We start from the raw sequence: 21,495 nt of genomic DNA, 5'->3' as shown, positions 1-21,495 counted from the left end.
TGGTCAACAAAAACACCTTGAAGACCCTAACAGGAGCAAGCTAGGTTTCTTTGACTATGCATGCACCTCAAAGGCCCTTAAAAAGGCCCTTAAAAGGCTCCAGACACAAACTGGTCACTCTCCCTTTGGCCTCACCCCCGCGAGCCCAACTCACCCCTGCCCACTTTGACAGGCTGGAATGGCTTAGGGTCGATGACAGAGTACAGCATCTTGCAATGGGTCTGGTCCACAAGATTCGATACACCACCAAGATACCCATGTTTCGACGAAGTCCACACCCACAACACCAGAGGGAGTGCAACAAACCATGTGCAACCCAGATTCGGCAAAACAAGGGACTAAATTATTTTCGCTCCTATGCCACCAAAATGTGGTTACCACTGCCAGTCATTAAGACATGTGAATCCCTTGACTCCTTCAAAACTGCTCTCAAAGGGCACCTACGGACGGCTGCAATTCGAAACTGGTCCCTTTTTTACCTCCTTTATGATGAATTCCTGTTCTGTTCTTTTTGGCTATATAGAAGTGTCTATTTGTACGTCTCTAAATGTTTTGATGATTTGAACAAGGTGGACCCTCTTGTAAACAAGTGTAATGCTTTATTGGGTCGTCCACTCAGTTAACAGTCTTTGTATTGAGTTGAGTTGTTCTTGAAATGTACTCTAATTCTGCAAACTGTTAATACATATTTCAATCAATGCAGCCGTCAGTGATTATTATTATAGGCCATTGTCCCATATGTGACTTCAGTCCCTATAGCTCATTCTGTAGTGTAGATCCTACCTACTGTAGATGATCATCTCAGAGATACAGAATGAGCATAGGCAGGGACCGAAGTCAAATCCATATGGGGCTATGGCAGACATTGCATCTATTCTTTCACACTAAAAGTTGCACAATTTATTTTTATTTTAGTGCATTAGAAACTGATTCGATTAGAAACATTGCATGTAACTTTCTAAGTGTGTAGCAGCCACGTACCGGTATGTGCTATCACTTAATTTTGCATGTAAACCCCCCTGCAGAGTGTTCACGTGATGTGGAACTGTTGTAAGTTTCCATAACAACGTGTGGCCTATTGCCCATATAATCTCACCATTCATTTCTGCTTCTGCATGTGGTGTATATGTTGTGCTTTATGCTCAGTAAAAGACAAATTCACTAGTCGTATGGACTGTCACAGCTGTCAATTTCAGTTCTTGTGTTTTATGCACTGTAGAGTGTAGACTTATTGTTAGGCAATCTCGTTGGGATCTTTTTTGTGAACAAAACACAAATTGGAATGGTTTCAGTTAAATCTGTTGCAAGTAATTGAAGCTCCATGGCAGCCAGAGGTAATGTTAAAACGCCATGCCACATAGCACTCAATTTTAACTCGTCCATTTGTAAGAAGAAAGTAATTGTTTCTTTTGTAGATGAGAAACCGTGGGACCCATATGAAACATCTCAGAAGAGGGACTTCATCTACCGGCCAAACTCAACAACAGAGGGTCTACGGTTTGTAAATACTACTGCAATAGAATATAGGGTGTTTCTGACTGAGTTTAGAACTCATCATCTAAAATCTGTGTGTGTGTGTGTGTGTGTGTGTGTGTGTGTGTGTGTGTGTGTGTGTGTGTGTGTGTGCGTGTGTGTGTGTGTGTGTGTGTGTGTACGCGCGTGCGTGTGTGGGTGGGTGGGTGTGTGGCTGCGTGCGTGGCTGTGTGCGTGCGCGCACGCATGTGTGTGTGTGTGTGTGTGTGTGTTAGACATGCAACATCACAGGCATATAGAAACTCTTATTCACTATCTGGACCTGTGGGTTCAACTGCATACAATGAGGATTTTTGCTGGAAGCTGACTTCTAAACCTGAATGCATTCGAACAGGATCAGCTTCAGGACAAAGGAGAAACAACCCACATCCAAGTGAGGTTGGTATTTATTTATTATTTGTATTATTGTCATTATTATTTTATATATATATTTGTGGTTTTCAAAGTGGGGTCCAGGGACCCTCAGGATTCTTTGGGGGAGTTCTCGATGGACCTTTACCTCTGGTTGGAGTTACATTGGGGTCATTGAAATTAAGAAGTTCAGGAACCTGTGTGATTTAACATTCACAGTATAGCAAATGACCAAGTCACGATTCAGCCTATTTTTCTTAAGTCTTTCATAGTGTGGAGATTGCCTAGGAGCTCCATAAGAAGCAATGCAGATAGAAGGGCTCTACCAATTGAGGAGGAGATCCAAAAGGCTCTGACAGCACAGTACTGCTCCACCTACAAGACAGACTTCCTGGGAATACCCCAAGGTAAGAAGAAATCTGTTGAATTATGTGCCAGACTCAAAGGAAATGTGTCAAATCTCTGGTATGGCACCTCTTTATAACCATGGCGGCTGGCTGACATCCTAATTTTTGGCAATTCTGAAATATTTTGTGGTTAAGTGGTAATGTCGTTAAGTAATGACATTCACAACTTTGTTTTGGAATATGTTTTACAGGGTTTTATCACATTCACAATACCGAAGGACGGCTTGCACCTTCACATAGCCGGCATCAAGGGCCTCAAATGTTCACAGACACAGAGATGAGACACAGTTACCGCCAACCGGAGAAAATACCTGAAATGCAAGGCAACAAGACCCGATATGGGTCTAATTGCAACCCATGTGGTACTGTAAAGTGAAAACTATAAAAGCATTGTATGTGAACCATAAAACTCATTACATTTCATGAATACTGAATTTATTTCCTCTATTTCCTCTACAGTACCCAGTGGTCTTCAAAGTAACATTTGCAATCAGCGTGTCAAAAGGTTGGACATGACTACTACCTATGACATGTTCTTTGGAAAGAAAACCTCAGATGTAAATCATGTCACATCTGTGCTTGAGTCTCTGCAGCCCCAGAGCCTGCAGCAATTGTGCAGAACTTTACCTGAAAAGGGTCAGTATCTAATACTTTGAACTGGTGAACACTGACCGCTTTATGATGTTTGTTTACTAACTGTTGATTCCTGTTGGACCTTTTTAATGGCGTGCTTATTGATGTGTTTGACTTTGCAGGCAAAGAGCTTGTACACGCACATTTGAGCAGAGCTGCTCATGTAAACGATGGGGAGAAATTAAAGACTCTTCCTCCTATACCCCATACCTACCATAGTAGATATCAAGTCCTCAATGAGCAGTCAATGTAGCATCGCATCAGAAACCCTTTTTGTGTGTCATTAGATGAGGGGAGCCATGTGAACTGAAGCTACTGATATGCTGTCTACCTAACCTGGCTGTGTATATCACACTGTTTGCATTTTTGCCCACCAGATGGTGCTAAATGTATCATGCAAAATTAGTTTAATTTCTGCTCCCACTTTATACAGTGAACACTATCCACCTCTATTTGAGTGGTGCAACCACTCCTATAGACAGTTATGTGTGTCCCTGTCTGGGTCCCTGGGTCCGGCTGTCCCTGAAAATAGCTTTTGGCTGGATTTCACAACCAAGTGACTGTTGCGCAGTCTAACACACACACACACACACACACACACACACACACACACACACACACACACACACACACACACACACACACACAGTATAGTATAGTAGAGGGACCCCCTGGGGACCCCCACACGGTAACTCTGTCATATCTCAACCATTTCAGACGCAGGGCGGCCCCCTGGGCGCGTTCCTAGGGGTCTGGATTTTCCGGGGACCCCCACACGGAGTTGCACCACTCACTTCACACAGGTGTGATTTTATTTCTGAATAGAGAAGTTACAGGAGTGATACTAGTAGTGCCTAGCCTCGCATAGCCAGTCTTCATCTGCCTTTGCAATGTATATTGCCCCAGGCGATTCATTGATATTAGTGCCGGTGTAGCCGAGTGGCTCACAGCCTCTGCCTGATGGCCTCAAAAGTCTAATATCTCCCCCAGTCCATAGGGATATCCCTTTGGTCTAGTCAAGTGGTTAAGATGTTGGACTTTCACGTGGGAGACCCGAGTTCGAATCCCGGGTGTTACATTGGTGCCGTGACCCGGATCGGGTTTCCCCGTGGGAGGAGGTCAAAAGGGGGGTAAGTGTAGCAGAGTGGCTCACAGCCTCTGCCTGATGGCCTCAAAAGTCTAATATCTCCCCCAGTCCATATCCCTTTGGTCTAGTGGTTAAGATGTTGGACTTTCACGCAGGAATTGATTGATTTTCCTGGGTGTTACACCGGCGTCCGCTACGCGAGGCTAAGTAGGGCTAGCTATCCCTCAAACCACCGGTGCTCATGAAAGGGAATAATATTCAAGAGAAAGGAAACATTTTGATTAAAAGGGCACAACACATTCAGATACTCAAGGTAGGTTTGATAAGTAAAAGACGTTTAATTTAATGTGCTTGAAACATTAAAATACACTGTGTGTCAGCCTGTCAGTCAGCTTGTGCCTTCTTCAGGTTGTAATGAAACAATAGAAAGAGTAACCTATAATTCATTGTTTCACTATAGCCTGAAGAAGGCAAGCCGTTAAAACTCAAAGTGTTAATCATAAAAAAAGAATGCAAAGCCAACCTGTGTTGGTATTTTATGTATTTTATATTTTATGTTTCATTTTTGTCTATCGTTGAAACATTTTGTCAACATTTGTGTAACATATTACATTATGCATAATCGCTTTACTCAAGTGTGAAACAAATGAAAATAAACAATGCATGACTATCCAGCATTATCTTTTAAAAATATGATACGGTTACTGTACAAACTATATAAAATCTAGTCTAGTCTATTACTAATAATTTTTTTTTTTTTGTATTTTCTTTTTTTTCTCCCTTTTTTGGTGGGTGGGGGAAGACTGTGTGTGTGTGTGTGTGTGTGTGTGTGTGTGTGTGTGTGTGTGTGTGGGTGTGTGTGTGTGTGTGTGTGTGTGCGCGCGCGCGTGCGTGCATACTTTTTTCTTTCTTTTTTTTCTTTCTTTTTTAATTTGAAATTCAAAAATCTCTCTTTGTTTTATAGATTGAGCTGTTGTACATGTGTCTCTTAGTTACCAGAGAGCCACCCTTCTTGCCCAGGTGTAACATTAGTATCAGTGTCAGGTAGCCTAATATCACTCCTGACAGGTCAAGGTCTGAGGAGTTGCTCTTAGCTTCATCTCATCTGTGTAGGTAGAAGCACACAGAAAATGAACAGAGATGTCATTGGGGGACAAAGTTCGCCCTTCCTCAGCCTCAGGGAAAATAGAAACTCTTCATGTTCCCAGGTACGCTGCTGCTTTACTTTACACCTATACCCAACAACTGTAGATTAAATTTTTTGCTTTTCAGAGTTGAAGTTGAATCTCCTTTTTAATATATATATTTATTTATTTAAGTGAATTTACAGACTAGTAACTTTAATCTTCTATACAGGGTGTGATGTCAAGCTGATTTAGTTTGAGATGTTTGTTTTTGTGTACAGTATCTGCCATAAGTCTATCCACAAGAGAACATCCTTATCACTCAGAGAATGTTTACTGTTGCCAAGGCAATGTTGAGTTGCCTTCAGTGGCAACACTGACTAGTTAGTTGCTATGCAACATTGGAAGTCTGGTTATATGTAACTCAATATAATCATGATAATCACATAGCAAAGTATTGTATTTTGATTGATTGATTGATTGATTGATTGATTGGGGGATTCAGATTTTACGGCGGCCAGTTTCAAATTGCAGCCGTCCGTAGGTGCCCTTTGAGAGCAGTTTTGAAGGAGTCAAGGGATTCGCATGTCTTAATGACTGTTGGTAGGGCGTTCCACATTTTGGTGGCATAGGAGCGAAATTAATTTAGTCCCTTGTTTGTGCCGAATCTGGGTTGAACATGGTTTGTTGCACTCCCTCTGGTGTTGTGGGTGTGGTACCAGGAGGTGTAAGCGTAGTCGAAGAAACCTTGTACGAGGGCTCCTGTTAGGGTCTTCAAGGTGTTTTTGTTGACCAGTGGGGAGATCCTGTATAGCAATCTTGCTCTTTGGTTGACCTTTTTGATTACGTTGGTGGCCATTTTATCACCGGAAAGATTTGCCTCCAGGATGGAACCTAGCTAGGTAGGTAATTTCATCTTTTCATGTGATAATATTGTCACCCACTCTAACCAAGAAGCCATCTGCCTTGCTGAGATTACTATTTGATCCAAATAGAATGGATTCAGTTTTTCCCAGGTGTAAAGATAGTTTCAGCGAGCCAGGTGCAGATTCTACAAAGTTCAGAGCTGAGGGCCTTTTCAACCTTTTTCCTGTCCAAGACCAGCAGTGCTGAGTCATCTGCGAACAGGAACAAATTGCAGTCACAAGATGATGTCATGTCGTTTACATACAGTATATTAGGAACAGTAAAGGTCCTAGACTCCTAGTATGCTTCCTTGTGGAATGCCACAGCTCACTGGGAGTGTCAGTGGGAGACAGTGTTCCATTCATCCACCATCTGTTCTCTCCCCTCCAGGTAGGATTGCATCCAGCTCACTGATGTGCTATCAAAACCAATTGCTTTTAGCTTGTTAACCAGTATGGAGTGGTTCACGGTGTCAAAAGGACACACTTTCTCGAATGAGATTACATAGATCCAAATGCTATTTGTCTATGTAAAAATAGGACTGTTTTATTATAGACCATAATCTAAATGCAACAATAATAACTATTTCATTTGAACCCAGTGTAGACAGCATGATTTGTCTAAATGAGTAAGACATTTTCTAATTCCATAGCATCCTGTCTGAGCTGCGGACTCGGAGCAAGGGTGAGAGGAGTGGAAGTGCTTCTGGTCCTGAGTGTTGGGGGGAGATAGTCAGCAATGAGTTCCTGGCAGCAAGCAACTCTGAAGCTGGCAAACATCCACCTGAATGGTTGGAGCGAGAATTGTTGAACCTGGACAGACAACGACATTCTGTCACTCTTGGTGATAAAGCTCATAATACAAGACGACACCACAGTGCTAATCCATCTCCCAACCTACGCAACCTTAAGGTACCGTTGGAAAGAAATCTGCCCCTGTAAGAAAGCATAATGTCAATTCAACCTGTTTCAATTTCAACTAACACATCTCCTTAGTGATTAGTATTCTGCATGCCATCTCTTTGTATTGTGTATGTAGTAGTAGCCTAATGTCATGTTTAATGTAATGTTTATTGTGAATGTATTGCCTTGTAACTTTTGTTTAACTGCTTGTTTTCACCTCAAGGTGTCACTAGAGTCACGTGTTACATGTAGTCTGACCTTGTTAGACAATAGGCATACCATTTTATTGACTCAGATCATCATTTACACTACAATTGACACTCATCTCAAGCAGAGCCATAGTGAAATCAAGCAAAAATATTCAATTTACTCTTTACCTGGCTGGTGCACTAAACATCCAGACAGGCCAGGCCATATGTTTCATTTAAAATGAAAACAATTACTGTGCCATCTCCTTACAGTTACAAATTACAGCTTTTAAATAGACAGGAATGACACAGGAGGGTAGTGCACATAATGTATGTTGAACTTTAGGCATTTGGTTGCAACTGTCAATGTTAATCATTACCTTGGTTAATCAATTTAGACATTTTCTGCAATGGATTAGGCACACAATAAAATCGTGGCAGCGGTGGCCAAACAGTTTGCGGAGCAGTCTTGATATCGGAAGGTTGCTAGTTCGTATCCCCGGACTGGCATGTTAAAATTACCACCGCTGAAGTGCCCTTGGACAAGGCATTGAACCTCTACCATGAAATGTCTATGAGCAGGGCCTGGCTGTAAACAAGTTATTGAGCTTAGTCCAGTTACCCTGGGTAAACATAGTACCTTTCCTTTCCTTTTTCGTCATTGTTAATCTGATTCTAAGCATAAAAAAGGACCTATAAATAAATGTAAATGGGTCCTTAATGGTAAAGTCTTAAACTCAGAGTAAAATGAACACTGAGGGTTTAAAGAGGATTTGGAAGCTTGGGGTTATATTACCACTTTCAGGTTATTAACACGTACACTGATTAAGCAATTATCTCAACAATGCATGAGATATCAAGGGAAAACCATGACTCCAGTTGCATCCTGGAAGGATTAGGCTGTTTATCCCTGCTATTTATTAGTGAGAGATCAAAGCGTCTTCATGGATGAAAAGGCTGTTGCTAGGAAACTATGTCAAGTTGAAGAGAGACCATTAACAGATAGAGCATGGCATGTTGTCTGCCCTTGTGTGCACTTCTCATGGACACTTCCATGGGGGTCCTTTCATCCTCACAGCTATTGGCTATCAAATCAGATTTTTTTTTCAATGGTTGGTTAGGTGGCATACAGCCATGTGGAGGGCATTGTTGGAGTCCATTCTTAATCACCTCTCTCTAACCTTGTGTTGTATTTCTTAGCATTCAGAATGTATTAACTGGCTGGTAAGTGAACTTGTAATGGACTGCAAAAATAGGAGCAATTTTGTCTATCAAGCTCGTCATTCTCACGCAGTGTGTATTCATCCTCTCCCCCCATTAAGATCGACCAGAGGGTATCCCTGGACAACCTACAGAAAATGAAATTGGCATTTGAGGTACATAATATACAGTTTCAAATATTTGACACAATATACTGTATGTATTTCATGGAGTATACGCTGCTAAGTTATTGTGTTTCCCTTCACGGAGGAATTTGAAAAGGGTGGCTTGAAAACCCTTGATGAGACACATTTTGGACTAATAGTGAAGAAGTGTTTGGGGTTGCAAAATTTGGTAAGAAGGAATTAATATATATGAACCCCTGCCTTGCTCTCTTTTTGTCTCTCTTTCACTCACTTGTGTATCTTTACAAAATTTCAGTTTGAATAATAATCATCTTATTTAAAGTGTTCATTTTTGGATTTCACAGAGCAATGCACATATTCAAGAGTTATTCATGAAGATTGATTATTCAAGCCAGGGAATGATTGCATGGGTGAGATGAAATTCATTAATATCTTCTGTATGACATATAGATTACTTTCATTTGGCAGTTTCCAAATTACTTGTAATTGCAGATTCTACAAGTGAAAATGAAGAATCCTAATAAAATGAAAGTGGATTACTTGAACTAATTCAGTTTTAAGGTTGTGCCCGGGCCCGGTACCGATCAAGGTCAAGTTAAACAAGCTAAATTACTTTTACTTTCAGTGCACAGGGAGTTTTGTGGAAGTGTCATCCTTTTCTATTTCTTTATTCTTTGCTCCCAACTTACTCTTTTTGTATTTATTTACCGTAGCTCATGACATAATTTGTGGATACATTTTATATCCTCAAAACAATGGCTGGATTGGCTGCATTATAATGCAGGGGTTTGGAGCTTGAATTTAAATTTCTTCTTCGTTATGATGTAGGATGAGTTCTGCACATACATGCAGCTGGAGTACACAGAAAAGGAAGAGTCTGTCATACGCAGTAAGCAGGTGGCATTATCTCTGCCAGCCACCATTAAGACCATGTGTCATGGAGATCCAATTGTAAGAATACACTCCACTCCGGATGGCACCATCATAACGGTACGAGAGGGTGGGACAGTCTGCTACTGGAACCCTGAACTTCAAGTAAAGAGGACCAAAAGCGTGTTTGTATGTTTCATCTTGTGTATATCTACGTACTTTGGTAGACATGCTGCATGCATGCCCAATGTTTTGTTCTATATTCATGATGCTCTTTATTTCTTCGTGCAATGATGCAAGGAAATTGTGAAAAATGGCAGGATAGATAAATGTGCATTATTTCTGCTATTCAGTCAAAACAACAGGTAATTATTTAAAATTGACCTGTTTAATCCTTAATCCTAATCTAATACATCTAATACAGCTTTTAGTTTGACTTGCACTAGTTTAGTATTCATTTTGTATACTTCTATAGTTGAAGGAGAAAATACATTTCAAATAAAGTAGATTTGACAAAATAAAGGTTGGTGGAAAATACATCGCCTGGATGCAACTGGGACGTATCCTCAGTGATGTATCCCAAGGTCATCGGGGTTTCGGGTCTCTCGAACATCATACCCCTCACTCGGGTGACCCAGCCGGGGTGATCAAGTCCCGACTTACGTCCCAGTACCTTTCGTTCAGACCCACTAGGGAAAGACAGGGCCGCACAATCCGTTGGAACCACTCCGGAACTACTGTGCCGGGACTGAGAGGTACAATTCTGGTATGTGGAGGGACTAGGCTCTGTGGGTTGCCTCCTGTCCGGGCCCCTCCTACGTCTCACCAGGTCCACTCCTGCTCTCACCCACTGTAACTTTTTATTATTTTATCACAGCATGAAAGACCTCTAAACCGGAAGCCAAAGTGGGCAACTGATTTTATTCCAATGATGCATTACAACAAGCTAATTATTGGAACAGGGTAATACATAAAGAAATTCTGACCAAATTTGATCATGCAAACCACATTATTGAATCAATACATTCACCATAATTATAGACAGCGGTTTGTTTATAGCTATGATCCTCTCTTTGCAGGGAGAGAGAAATTCAACTTTATGAGCTTTCCTCTCTGGAGGCTTACTGCCAGATTAGTGCCCTAGACACGGTGCCTCTGACATTAGACTACTGGTAAGTATTGCACCGACAGTGTACTGTAGGTTAATATCTGCCTCCATACAAATCTGATGCTATCCTGTTTCTACAGTTACACTGGCCCTGATGAATGTTGCATTCTCTATGGTGATGCCCAGGTACAATGTTCCTCTTGTTGACCACATTCATAATTCAGCAGACAGATCACAATTAATGATTACATCCATCTCATTGTGTTATGTGAGATAAATGTTTCTGTTTCTGATCCAGGGCTGCATAAATGTGATATTAATTTCCTGCGTTGGAGAAACATTGAGGTAATTTATTATTACTTGTCTCTTATTTGTGCAGTATGAGGCATCAAAAGTGTATTAAAAGGTAACAAGCATTCCATCGCTGTCAGGCAGAAACCAGCTAACTAAAATGTTCTGGTCATTGCCTCCCCGCATAAATCAATGCTATTGAACACCCTTTACGTATGTTGGTTAGAACATATTAAACCAATAAAAAGTATTAAAAGGTGATTCTGACAAAACCAGCTAACTCCATTGGACCCTCAAACTGTATGCTAAAGTCAAATAGTGATTATTACCGCACATTTCCCCAGAAAGTATCCAATCTCTAAATTGTTTCCCAAATTGTTTGTGTTTTTAGCATGCAGTTGAGTAGCCTATCGTATGATTATAAAATCATGTTCATCATAATGAAGAAGACTGGAAGCTCCCCCAGAGTTAGTGTTGAAGTGTCCTTGAGCAAGAAACTGAACCCCTAATTGCCCCCGATGTGCTGGTTGGTGCCTTGCATGGTTTCCGCTGCCATCGGTGTATGAATGTGTGTCATGGGAGAATGTAATGCACAATCTATGTAAAGCGCCTTGGATAAAGGCACTATATAAATGCACCATTTACCATGAGAGGAACTACAACAAAGGAAAAATATTAAAAAGGCAACTGGGCAATGGGTGTGGGTTTCAAGCATAACCGCCTTACTTGAGCAGCCTTTATGAATCCTAGTTTCCTTAGACTTTTCATGATGGACACCATCAGAATAATTAAGAAACAGGTGGTTAATTTTATGCAGCGCCCATAACCAAAGACATCGCTGCCAATTTCTGATCAGTCTGCAGTCAGTGTCACTGCATGCATTACCAAAGTTAAGCTTTTTGGGAGAGATATTGATGAATGCATCATGTCCTTGTCTCACTGTGAAGATATTTTTCATCCACAATGTACAATAGTGGTTGATACAAACTCTAGAACTGCATTCCTCTTGCATACATGATAATATTTCAACAATTTTTTTTTTAGAATATGGAAGAAATTACCAAAGATTGAAAATGTGCCCAACATAGCAATAGACAACGCAGTGCTTTCTCCAAATGTGAGTTATACCCGATGGAAGGTTCATGGAGACTGGGTGACTAAGGTGAGATTTTACATTTCCAAGCAATCCAAGTCCGACCACCGTTTCCTCAAGTTGTGCTGGCAGTAACCTTAAAATGAGCGTGAATATATAAAAAAATAAAAGGCAATGCAATATTTCTATTCTACTTTGATTTTAGGTGAAGTATTTCCAAAACATTCGTGCCATTGTTTCTACCTCAAATCATGAAGCGACTGCTCTCGTCATAGGTAATTATTGGTCCTGCTCATTCTTTTAGTCTTGGTTTGTGTTTTTATTATCAAAAATGTAAATATAGATCCAAATGCTCTTTAAAAAAAATCACATACATACACACTACATGTCCCATTTTCTGGAAGGTGCAGTAATGCTGCTGATCTGTGTTGATCTGAGGTGCATAGAAGGAGACTCAAACCTTATTTGTACATGTTTGTGTCTCTTAATGAAAATAGCAGATCTACAAGCTCTCAAAGCATCAAGCTGTGATGCGTTTTGATTTTATAGCTCGGCTATTGTCGTTGCGTGACAACAGTGTGCAACTACGTATAAATAAGCACCATTATGACTCATCCATCATGAGTCATCCATAATGTTATGATGAAGTTCTCCAGTGACTCTGGTGACGTTCAGGACTAGGCCAGCTGATCACAGCCCATATGGGGATGATCTTTATGTCATTTCCAGGACGTCTTCACCAGATTAAATAATATTGCTTATTTTGGGCCAGATCTGACTAGTTATGATATGACTTAAATTGATCTGGCCTCGATCGGACACTCTCTGATTCATCCAGGGACGTTCGTCTCATGGATACATTTTAAGTTGGTTGAAATCAGGTGATATTCTGGGTCAGATCTGACCAATCTTGGTTTCACTTGATCTGGCCACAATCGAGACGTCACTAATTCGTCAAGGTCCTGACCGTGCTTGTTGGGTAATCTAAAGTCTACCAATGTGTGTGTGTGTGTGTACAGACTCTTGTCTGTACTCAACTGCAGCAAACAGTGGGTTCTATTGAGAATACGTAGGTTCAATAGACCCCCTAGCCACCCTTCGCCCTCCATTCTGCCACACCATGCAATACAATATCACTGTATGTCTGTGGAACCACTTGCTAATGGATCTGACCTCCACATCCGGCCGAGGTACAGTAGGATATAATATGACGAGATGGATGGAAGTGGCACACACGCACATATACACACACACACACACACACACACACACACACACACACACACACACACACACACACACACACACACACACACACACACACAGCGTGCGTGCGTGCGTGTGTTGATATGCATTCAGGCATTTGCTTATGATTAATTAATATAACAAATGGAAATGCTGGCTTCAAAATGAAAAACATTTCCCTTGCCAGGTAGTGTCCTACCTTCAACTAACATTAAAACATTTCCCTTGCCAGGTAGTGTCCTACCTTCAACTAACATTGAGAAGGAAATGAAAGAGATCAAAGAAGTCTACCATGATGGCAAGTCCAAGAAGCTCCAATCGGACTGGACTCCACAACCGCGGGCATCATGTGACCAGACGGTCTTCTCCATCTACAAAGGTGTGAAGACGTTTGACCTTTGCAAGAAACACAACTTGTTGGTGACTGGAGGCATGGACAGACTCATACGCTTGTGGAACCCTTATGTTCCTGGGTGAGAAATTCTTAGATATAGTCTTCTTACAGTAGTTTAAATATTGGGCTGTCTGATTTCACATTGTTGTTGTTGGGTTTCCATAGGAAACCAACTGGCTTCTTGGAGGGCCACTCTGCCCCCATATTCTACCTCTGTATTTCCTCAGAGGACAATCAGATCTTTTCTATCTCCATGGACAACATTGTTAAAGTGGGTCAGGTGTCATTCATCACTCATTAATTGCATCCTGTATGAAATACATTCGTATTACTGTAATTTGTAGCCATTTTATTGAATCTTCTTTCAGATATGGCATATTCAAGATCAGTGTTGCTTGATTACAGCACACCCGGAAGCCAGCCTGATTCGAGGTGACATATCTGCATCCTTCTATGCTCACTCAATGAAAGCCCTTTACATTGCAGCAGACTCAATGGCTTTGCTCTCTCTTAAGACAAGGTTAGTTTTTAGTCTTATGGGCCATAGCATTAGTTAATAGTTAATTAACATTTCAGAGAATGTAAATACCTTTACATTTCAGATACTGTAAATACTTTTGAAATATGTAAGGCTATGTAATCTGACACAAACTCTTGAAAAGCAATTGAGTGCACTGTAATTAATCAAAAACAATTCCAGATTCATATAAATTAGTTAAAATTACAGTATGTTCAAGTGGATCCTGTTATTGACTTTATCTTATCTCTTCGATTTAAGGCCACGGGCCCATGGCCGTGTGATTGTTTCACACAATGAGCCCGTCATGTGTTGTGGCTTTAGCAAAGCCTTTCGTCAAGTCGTCAGTTGCTCTGAAGGATCTGTGAGTAAAACAAATGTATCATGCAATTTACTTTTATAACCAACAAGATCTTTAAAAAAAACATTTCTACCCTATTCTGTCTCTATTCTGGGAGGAACATTCTGTGAGCTTATGGCTACAGTATTTTCAGAGAAGAGCTTTGGTGTCAACGATATAGGCTTTAAGTTATTTTAAAAGAAAGAATGTAGTCTATGTTAAAAGAATACCTAAAATTGATAACTCAGCTACTACATTATGTCTGCAACAGTAATATCATTGTGCACTACTATATTCTAAACAGTGTTTGGCCTTAGGTGGTAAAGGTCTGGGATTTCAATACCGGGCATCAGGTTTTCGAGTTTGGTGGTGCACACGGCCGGTCTGCCATTACATGCATGACATTTGACTTCAAAGGAACGAGGTATTGTACATGGGATGTGTAGGTTATCAACTGTGTATGCATTCTATTTAGCCTCTACATTATGATGATGCTGTCTCCTTTTACAGACTTTTCACTGGAGGAAGAGATGGCTGTCTGAAGGTTTGGAACTTCAACAATGGACAGTGCCTAAAGATACTAAAGAAAGGTAGATATTTGAATGTCTTTATCTCAATACAGCAAGTAATGGAAATCCTGCATATCCCCCATTTCTATTATAACTTGCAATATTTCTTGTAGATGGTAAATGTCATGAGGTGTGTGACTGCGTCTATCTGACAGTCCACAGGAATGCGTAAGTAATGATGGGGTATCTGTCAGTTACTGACTCATTAGAAACTGTCACTCTTATTAATTGTGTTCCTGTCGTCTTTTGAAGCTATGTGATATCTGTTGGCTGGGATCAGATGATTGACATTTACACTGTAAGTACATAATAAAAGATTTGTGGACCATGCAGAACATATTTTACTGTACATAATGTGAGGACATCTTCAGTTCTATTCCATATATTTTTCAATTAGACCGCCTCCCACTCTCCATGCATTATCATTAGCACAATGTAGGCCTACCCTTTAGCAAAACGTTTTAGGTATGTAGTTAAGCAGTGGAAATCCTTGAATTCTATGAGTTATAGTTTGATTAAGATCTTCATCGTTTATTATCACGTTTGAAATCATATTGTCAAACAAGCAAATGAAAAGGTTTATACGAAAATAAACAATTGATGTCTATTGTTTGTTGACTTGGACTTTGCTCTAACTTTGTTAGGACACACCAGAGGTACCCCATCATGTCCAGAGGCCGCAGCCTGCATGGCAGGATAATCAGGTAGTCACTGAGTACCAATTACCATAATGTTTATGGAAGGAATTTCATGACTAACAATAGGAATTGATTTTGAAATATTATCTTCTCATCTTTTGAAGTGTGATGTATTCAGTCATTATCTCTGCTCTTTCTCACATACTGTATGGCTGCCTGTGGTGAGAATACATTATAGATCATTACAGCCATGGAAATCGTTTGTGAATTGACTGTGTGGTCAAATAACAAACACATACAGGTAATTTAGTAGGTGAGAATATCTATCTGGAGTTTCCAAATATTCTCTCTGAATAGGTACCGCTAGCTACCTCTGATGTGTATAGTATCTCAATTGTGGTACCTCCATCCCTGTCACTGTTATAAAACAGGTCTGGAACTATCCTCGACAAATACAGTTTCAATTAGAAAATTACTTATTTGGTTGTATGCTATTCAGCTTCAGTCGATCAATTCCCACTACAGACCATACAAATTAAAGCTCTCTCATGTTCTTGATCTACTATAGAAAGGGCCACGCTACCGCTTGCATTGATCCATCTCATAATGTTGACAGATAAGCCCACCTCTAAGTAGCCCTTCAAGAGAGCAGAAAATTACATTAGAGTGGACTAGATGGAAACGCGATCACTTCTGATTAGTAACAATAGCACTTCTTTAATTTGTTTCTCACTAATGGGTTTCAGCACGATTCTTGGCCTATGTGTACCGATAACCTTAGGAATTAGCTTTTGCTCATCTGTACAGCGCGCTTTGTTTAGCCGCAGAATACAGCATGAACTGTTTATTGATAGATTCCTGTAACCTTTGGCAAAATGTCACCAAATTTGCCTGCTCTGTTTACTGTGGAGAATGGGATCTTTCAGTGGAGGAACTTCATGCTACTACTACGCACAAGCAATTGTGTTTCATTCACAATCATTAACATTATGCAATAGTGGCACTAGAATTGTTTGTTTATTTATTTATTTTGCTTGCTCGCTTCACACTGAAGGTCTTTTCCTCCATCATCAGTTACAGTAGATATGAATTGTGTATATAATAAAACCAAAGATTTTGCCAATTAAGAGACCAATGTGTATTGCTTTCCTTTTCTTCTATTTGTGCAAAATATTAGTGTCAGATAAGGTTTTGTCTGATTTATGTATTTGATGACATTAAGATTAACACATTTCATTATGATTAATATGACTGAACACAGGTTGGCACCAGATGTACATACTGTACAAGTGTACATACTGTATACACTTGCCAGGGTAGAAATTACAATTTTAGGTCTAGCTAAAATCACACAAAAGGACTCTGACGCAAAGACTGACTACCAGAATATGATTATGATTATGATTGTGAGTCTTGGTGGGGCAGGTGCACTACCAAATGATTGTGTTAGATAACCTGTTAATAACCTTTTATTCTCCAGCTACTCAGTGCAATCAATTTTTGTTTCCAGAAAAAAGGCCATAAGGACGACATCCTGTGCATAGCCCAATGCCCTCCATCTCTTCTAGCCACCAGCAGCTATGATGGTGAGATCATCGTTTGGAACGTGGTATCTGGACATATACTGTGTCGATTTATGAGCCCCATTCCACCTGAATACCAACATGTTCAAGGTGAGTGCATATTTCAACAACACATTATACTGACCCACTGCATGAGCATTTTTCAGGCTATCAATGGCCGTCTAGAAATGGGTTATATAACTGGTCTAGAAAGTAACATTTTTGCGGTCTATAGGCTTAGGTTAGATGTTGAAACAACGTCGTTTCAACAGCTATAGACATTTTAAAAACGTTTTAGACCAGTTATAGCCCGGTTTTAGATGGACGTCTAATGTCCGACCATTGCTCAGTGGGGATATACATAAAATGACTGGTGAAACTATATGGTTTAATTCACAGCATATCTCCACAACTGGTAATAAGCTACTCTATCAAAATTCATACACATTTGCAACAACAGTTACTATGATGTTTGCCTCTGATATTCAGGACTCAATACAAGTGTTCCCAGCATCATCTTCCTGAAGAATCTTACATCACACACGGGCCTGCTGACTTCGGGAATCAACGGTAAGGGCTAGTAATAACCTATGCATCAATTACAGCATGCATGCTTCTGATAGAGGGATAATTATGACTTTTCTTTTGTTAAAGGTTACATCAATTTCTGGAATGTGCTCGGTGGAGGAAAATTTGTCAGCAGTTTTGAAGCAGTAAGATATCTCAGCTATTTAAATTAAGGGATTGAACACTTTTTTACATTCATCACAGCAGTCAAAAGATATTGCAGATTGCTCTCCTAATTTATTTACGGTGCTGGCTGGGTAACAATTAACTTTCTTGCAGACACACACGGAGATAACATATACTGTACATCAGTGTTTCCCAAACAGTGGGTCGGGACCCATTTGTGGTTCGCTTCGCCCCACGTTGTGAGCTTGTAGATCTGCTATTTTCACTAGTTTGGGTACTGGGCAAACATCTCATTTCTCTTTTGGCTCAAGAGCTAAAACGTTTGGAAACCACTATATCTTCATAGTGTACAGTATATCTTCATACTACACAGTATATCTTCATAGTTCAGTGGGTAATGAATGCAGCTTACTCTAAGGTTAGGTCTTTGATTCCTGCTGGCCGGGCTTTGAATGCTAATGAAGTAAAATGTTAGAGTAAAAAAGAACGTACAACTGTCTGCTCCTGCTACTTGAGGTTAAATAATTATAATAGTCCTGTTACATAACATTTCGTTTCTGGTGTATTCACATCAAGATAAAGGGTGGGGTGAGACGAAGCCTATGACCCAGAAATACCCAATTCATTCAGAGATGTTATAAAGTAGTCTTGTGTTGTATTTCCAAATGAATGTAACCTCAACTTTGTTTATTTGCAATCATTAAATAATAATTCCTTCTTCAGTTTTTATTTGAGATATATGTATCTTTAGGACATAGCATGCAAGGTTTATTTGCAGAGGATGTGCTAGGTTGCAGAGCTTCAGTAAGTATAACCGAAATGGATTAAAAAAGCAAGAAATAATTATTGTTTTTATTTATTTTCCAGTCTAGATTCCAACAACAGATAACAAAACTGGCAACAACAAAGGCCAACACATTACTATATGCAGCTGACCATGTTGGGTACATCTATATTTATGACATGGTGGCATTTGTTCTTGGTACAGAACTAAGGCCACAAAGAGGTAGGTTCCACAGTATCTTCCCATAACCAGTACTGTGATAAGATATGAACCAAAAGCAAGCTCTTCTTTGACATTGTTCACTGTTCCACATCAATGAAACACATCTTTCTTTTTTCAATTATTCTGCAGAAAACTATTGGCGAGCCCACACCAGCAGAATCACTGGGTATGTGTAGTAGTGGCCAAACTGGCCATGGTTCACAACTTCACATGACGCTCGTACAACAGTCATGTTTCAGGGCTAGTGAAGAAATTATTCTGCACTGTTTATTTACACTGTAAAATGTCATAGGCAAAACCAACGTCCATCATACATTTTGCCATTTGCTTTTGCTGTATTAATTTTTGGTTGACTGTGTTGCTAGTTGCTACATTATAGAATAATGCCTTATAAGCATACATTATATTCCACCATGCAGGGAGCAGTTGGCTCCAAACTCCTGATGGATACATATATACTGAGTGGAATCAAATCCGTCTGAGGCTGGTATAGTAGCAGGGCACAGTGTCACTTGCAGCTGCGAGGGCAGTAGCCAAATAAAACACACTATAGTACAGGATGTGTAGGATGATCTGAAATATAGAGGGGTCAAATCAGTACAGGTGAGATGCTGACTGAGGTGCATCTGCCAGTGAGTCAGGGAGCCCTACACCATGGGTGAGTTCGGATGACTTGACATACTGTAAATGGATTTTCCCATATGTCTTTTTATTTTTATTTTGGTGCAGTCTGCAGATTGTTGACAATGATGAAGTGGTGCTCACCTCATCCACTGACTGCACTGTACGCCTCTGGAGTGCCTCTGGAGAGTTCATAGGTGTGTAAATATTTTCTGGTCATTACTTCGGCTGTTAACATTATTAATAGGTCAACAAAACCATTATAGGTGATGGAGTCTCTGTAGCTGATGGGTGCAGATTCTTGAAGATGAATGGAAAAAGGGGAATATCCGCACTCTCTTAATAAAGTTTGAGTTTCTTTATTTCATGAAATCACATCCAACTTCATACACAAGGGATGGCAAACCATTCTCCTTCAGGGTGAATATGGGCACTGGCCAATGCATATAAAATTAATCTTAAGAATAGATTACCCGCCCCTGTTAAGTGTGGACTTGATGTCATATGTAGTCCATCTGAAGAAAGAGAGGATTATACAGAGACATTGGAGATGGAGCCACTTGGAGGGGGGATGAGGGGTGAAAAGAAAATCCTGGGAATTGCACTTGTGTCCTATGTATACATAGCTGTCTATACTGTGCTGTTTTTTCCACAAAACAAAAATAAATAAATAATAATAATAGATTACCCACACATGCTGTCCTGTCTCCATCCACAGGCACATTTGGCCAATCTGAGGACTGGAGCGTCCATGTCTGTTCTTCCTGGAAGCATCCTGCTGTTCCATATGAGATTTTGATTGATCCTCTCAGTATGCCGGTTCATGACGTTCTGAATGGAGAAACAAGTTACTCTGAGGCTGAACAAGAGGTGGTGTGACGTGTTGACGTTTTAAGTAGTTTTTTGTTGTTTCTTCACAAATCACAATAGATTGTCATTGTGCAGGGAATATTCCCCTTTCCCTGCTTTGCATGTTAAACTTGACTGGGTTGTTCCTCTCTTGGCATGATTGCAGTCAGATTCACATAGCAAGCTCAGATTTCATCCATCATCCATCACCGATACTGACATTGAGGAAGAGATCAAAAATGTTTTTCACCCAGAACATGGAAAACGGTGAGTCAACCACTCAAGATATACAAGCTCTCAACACGTTTGGGGGGGGGGTCAGGATTTAGAAAAATGTTTCTATCAATTAAATGCTCAAAATAGGTATTCCAGGTTGAAAGGTATTACTGTAAAATGTGATTCATCAGACTCAGCCATGAGAGCCTGAGGAGATTAATATCTGACTATAAAGAGACTATGGCCTCTGTTGCATTTCAGATTACGTCACGAAATATTCAAGCACAGCAACAAGACGCCAAATCATGGAGGTCCAAAGGCTTATCACAGTCTGAAGTATTTTGATATCGTTGATGCACCGACTACCTGTACAAGACCCGATCTCTCCCTGGCTGGGATCGATCCCTTCATATCTAGTGTTGTACAACTCGAATCTGATGAATACAATTAAGCACTGACATAATGGCATTGTATTGTACCTTATTGCATGTACCTTAGTTTTCAGCTTGTCCGAAGGCAACAGAGTTCTTCTGACTCAAGACAACATGATCTAAAATGCTTACAGGAGTGCAGCCAAAACCATGATTGCCAAAACCATAATTGATTTGGGCTGCTTCCTGTTGCAATTTGAAGTACTAGCCCTTACCCGTTGTGAAATACTTGCGGGTGGTACTGCGCCCTGGGTGCGTTTTCACACCTCCATATTATTATGGTCAATGCCTGTGTGAAAAGTGGGACTGATTGGTGCAGGCAGTGAGGAGCTACGGCAGTCACAGTGACACACAGACATTCAGACATTGTCAGAATTATAGTATAATTATAGTATAATATATATATATAGTATATAGTATGATTATAGTATGATTATAGTATGATGTATCTGTAGTGTACATGTTTGTCAGTTGGCAGAAAACATGACACAAAAAAGAGGTTGAATATTTGTTAAAATATTAGGGTTAGGGTTGTAAAATACAGGGACTAATTTTATACAAAAATATAATAATCA

The 21,495-nt window shown here is 40.2% G+C and overlaps 2 protein-coding genes across 2 annotated transcripts; both read left to right on the top strand.

Annotated features, from left to right (window-relative positions):
• Positions 1-1,321: 1,321 nt before the first annotated feature.
• tex26 (testis expressed 26) lies at positions 1,322-3,885 on the top strand (the record flags this gene model as incomplete). The annotated part of the gene is made up of 6 exons (XM_080772909.1): positions 1,322-1,334; positions 1,416-1,497; positions 1,749-1,911; positions 2,147-2,291; positions 2,751-2,904; positions 3,831-3,885. The coding sequence occupies 6 exons, from the start codon at positions 1,322-1,324 to the stop codon at positions 3,883-3,885; spliced, it is 612 nt and encodes a 203-aa protein (XP_080629035.1).
• A 1,266-nt stretch (positions 3,886-5,151) lies between these two features.
• Positions 5,152-20,940, top strand: wdr95 (WD40 repeat domain 95; the record flags this gene model as incomplete). Its single annotated transcript, XM_080772908.1, has 31 exons — positions 5,152-5,219; positions 6,694-6,952; positions 8,332-8,355; positions 8,454-8,507; positions 8,602-8,685; positions 8,822-8,887; positions 9,306-9,536; positions 10,225-10,310; positions 10,427-10,519; positions 10,596-10,641; positions 10,754-10,800; positions 11,791-11,908; positions 12,045-12,114; positions 13,317-13,557; positions 13,644-13,749; positions 13,847-13,998; positions 14,257-14,359; positions 14,653-14,759; positions 14,846-14,925; positions 15,018-15,072; positions 15,157-15,202; positions 15,549-15,608; positions 17,053-17,215; positions 17,594-17,674; positions 17,759-17,817; positions 18,665-18,803; positions 18,933-18,969; positions 19,533-19,621; positions 20,143-20,297; positions 20,440-20,540; positions 20,751-20,940. 31 exons carry the CDS (start codon positions 5,152-5,154, stop codon positions 20,938-20,940), a joined length of 3,210 nt encoding a protein of 1,069 aa, XP_080629034.1.
• Between the last annotated feature and the right edge of the window lie 555 nt (positions 20,941-21,495).

Source organism: Protomyctophum bolini (assembly GCF_963924005.1).
Source record: "Protomyctophum bolini genome assembly, chromosome: 9".
In the NCBI taxonomy this organism is placed as follows: Eukaryota; Metazoa; Chordata; class Actinopteri; order Myctophiformes; family Myctophidae; genus Protomyctophum; species Protomyctophum bolini.
This window is presented reverse-complemented; position numbering and strand designations above follow the sequence as displayed.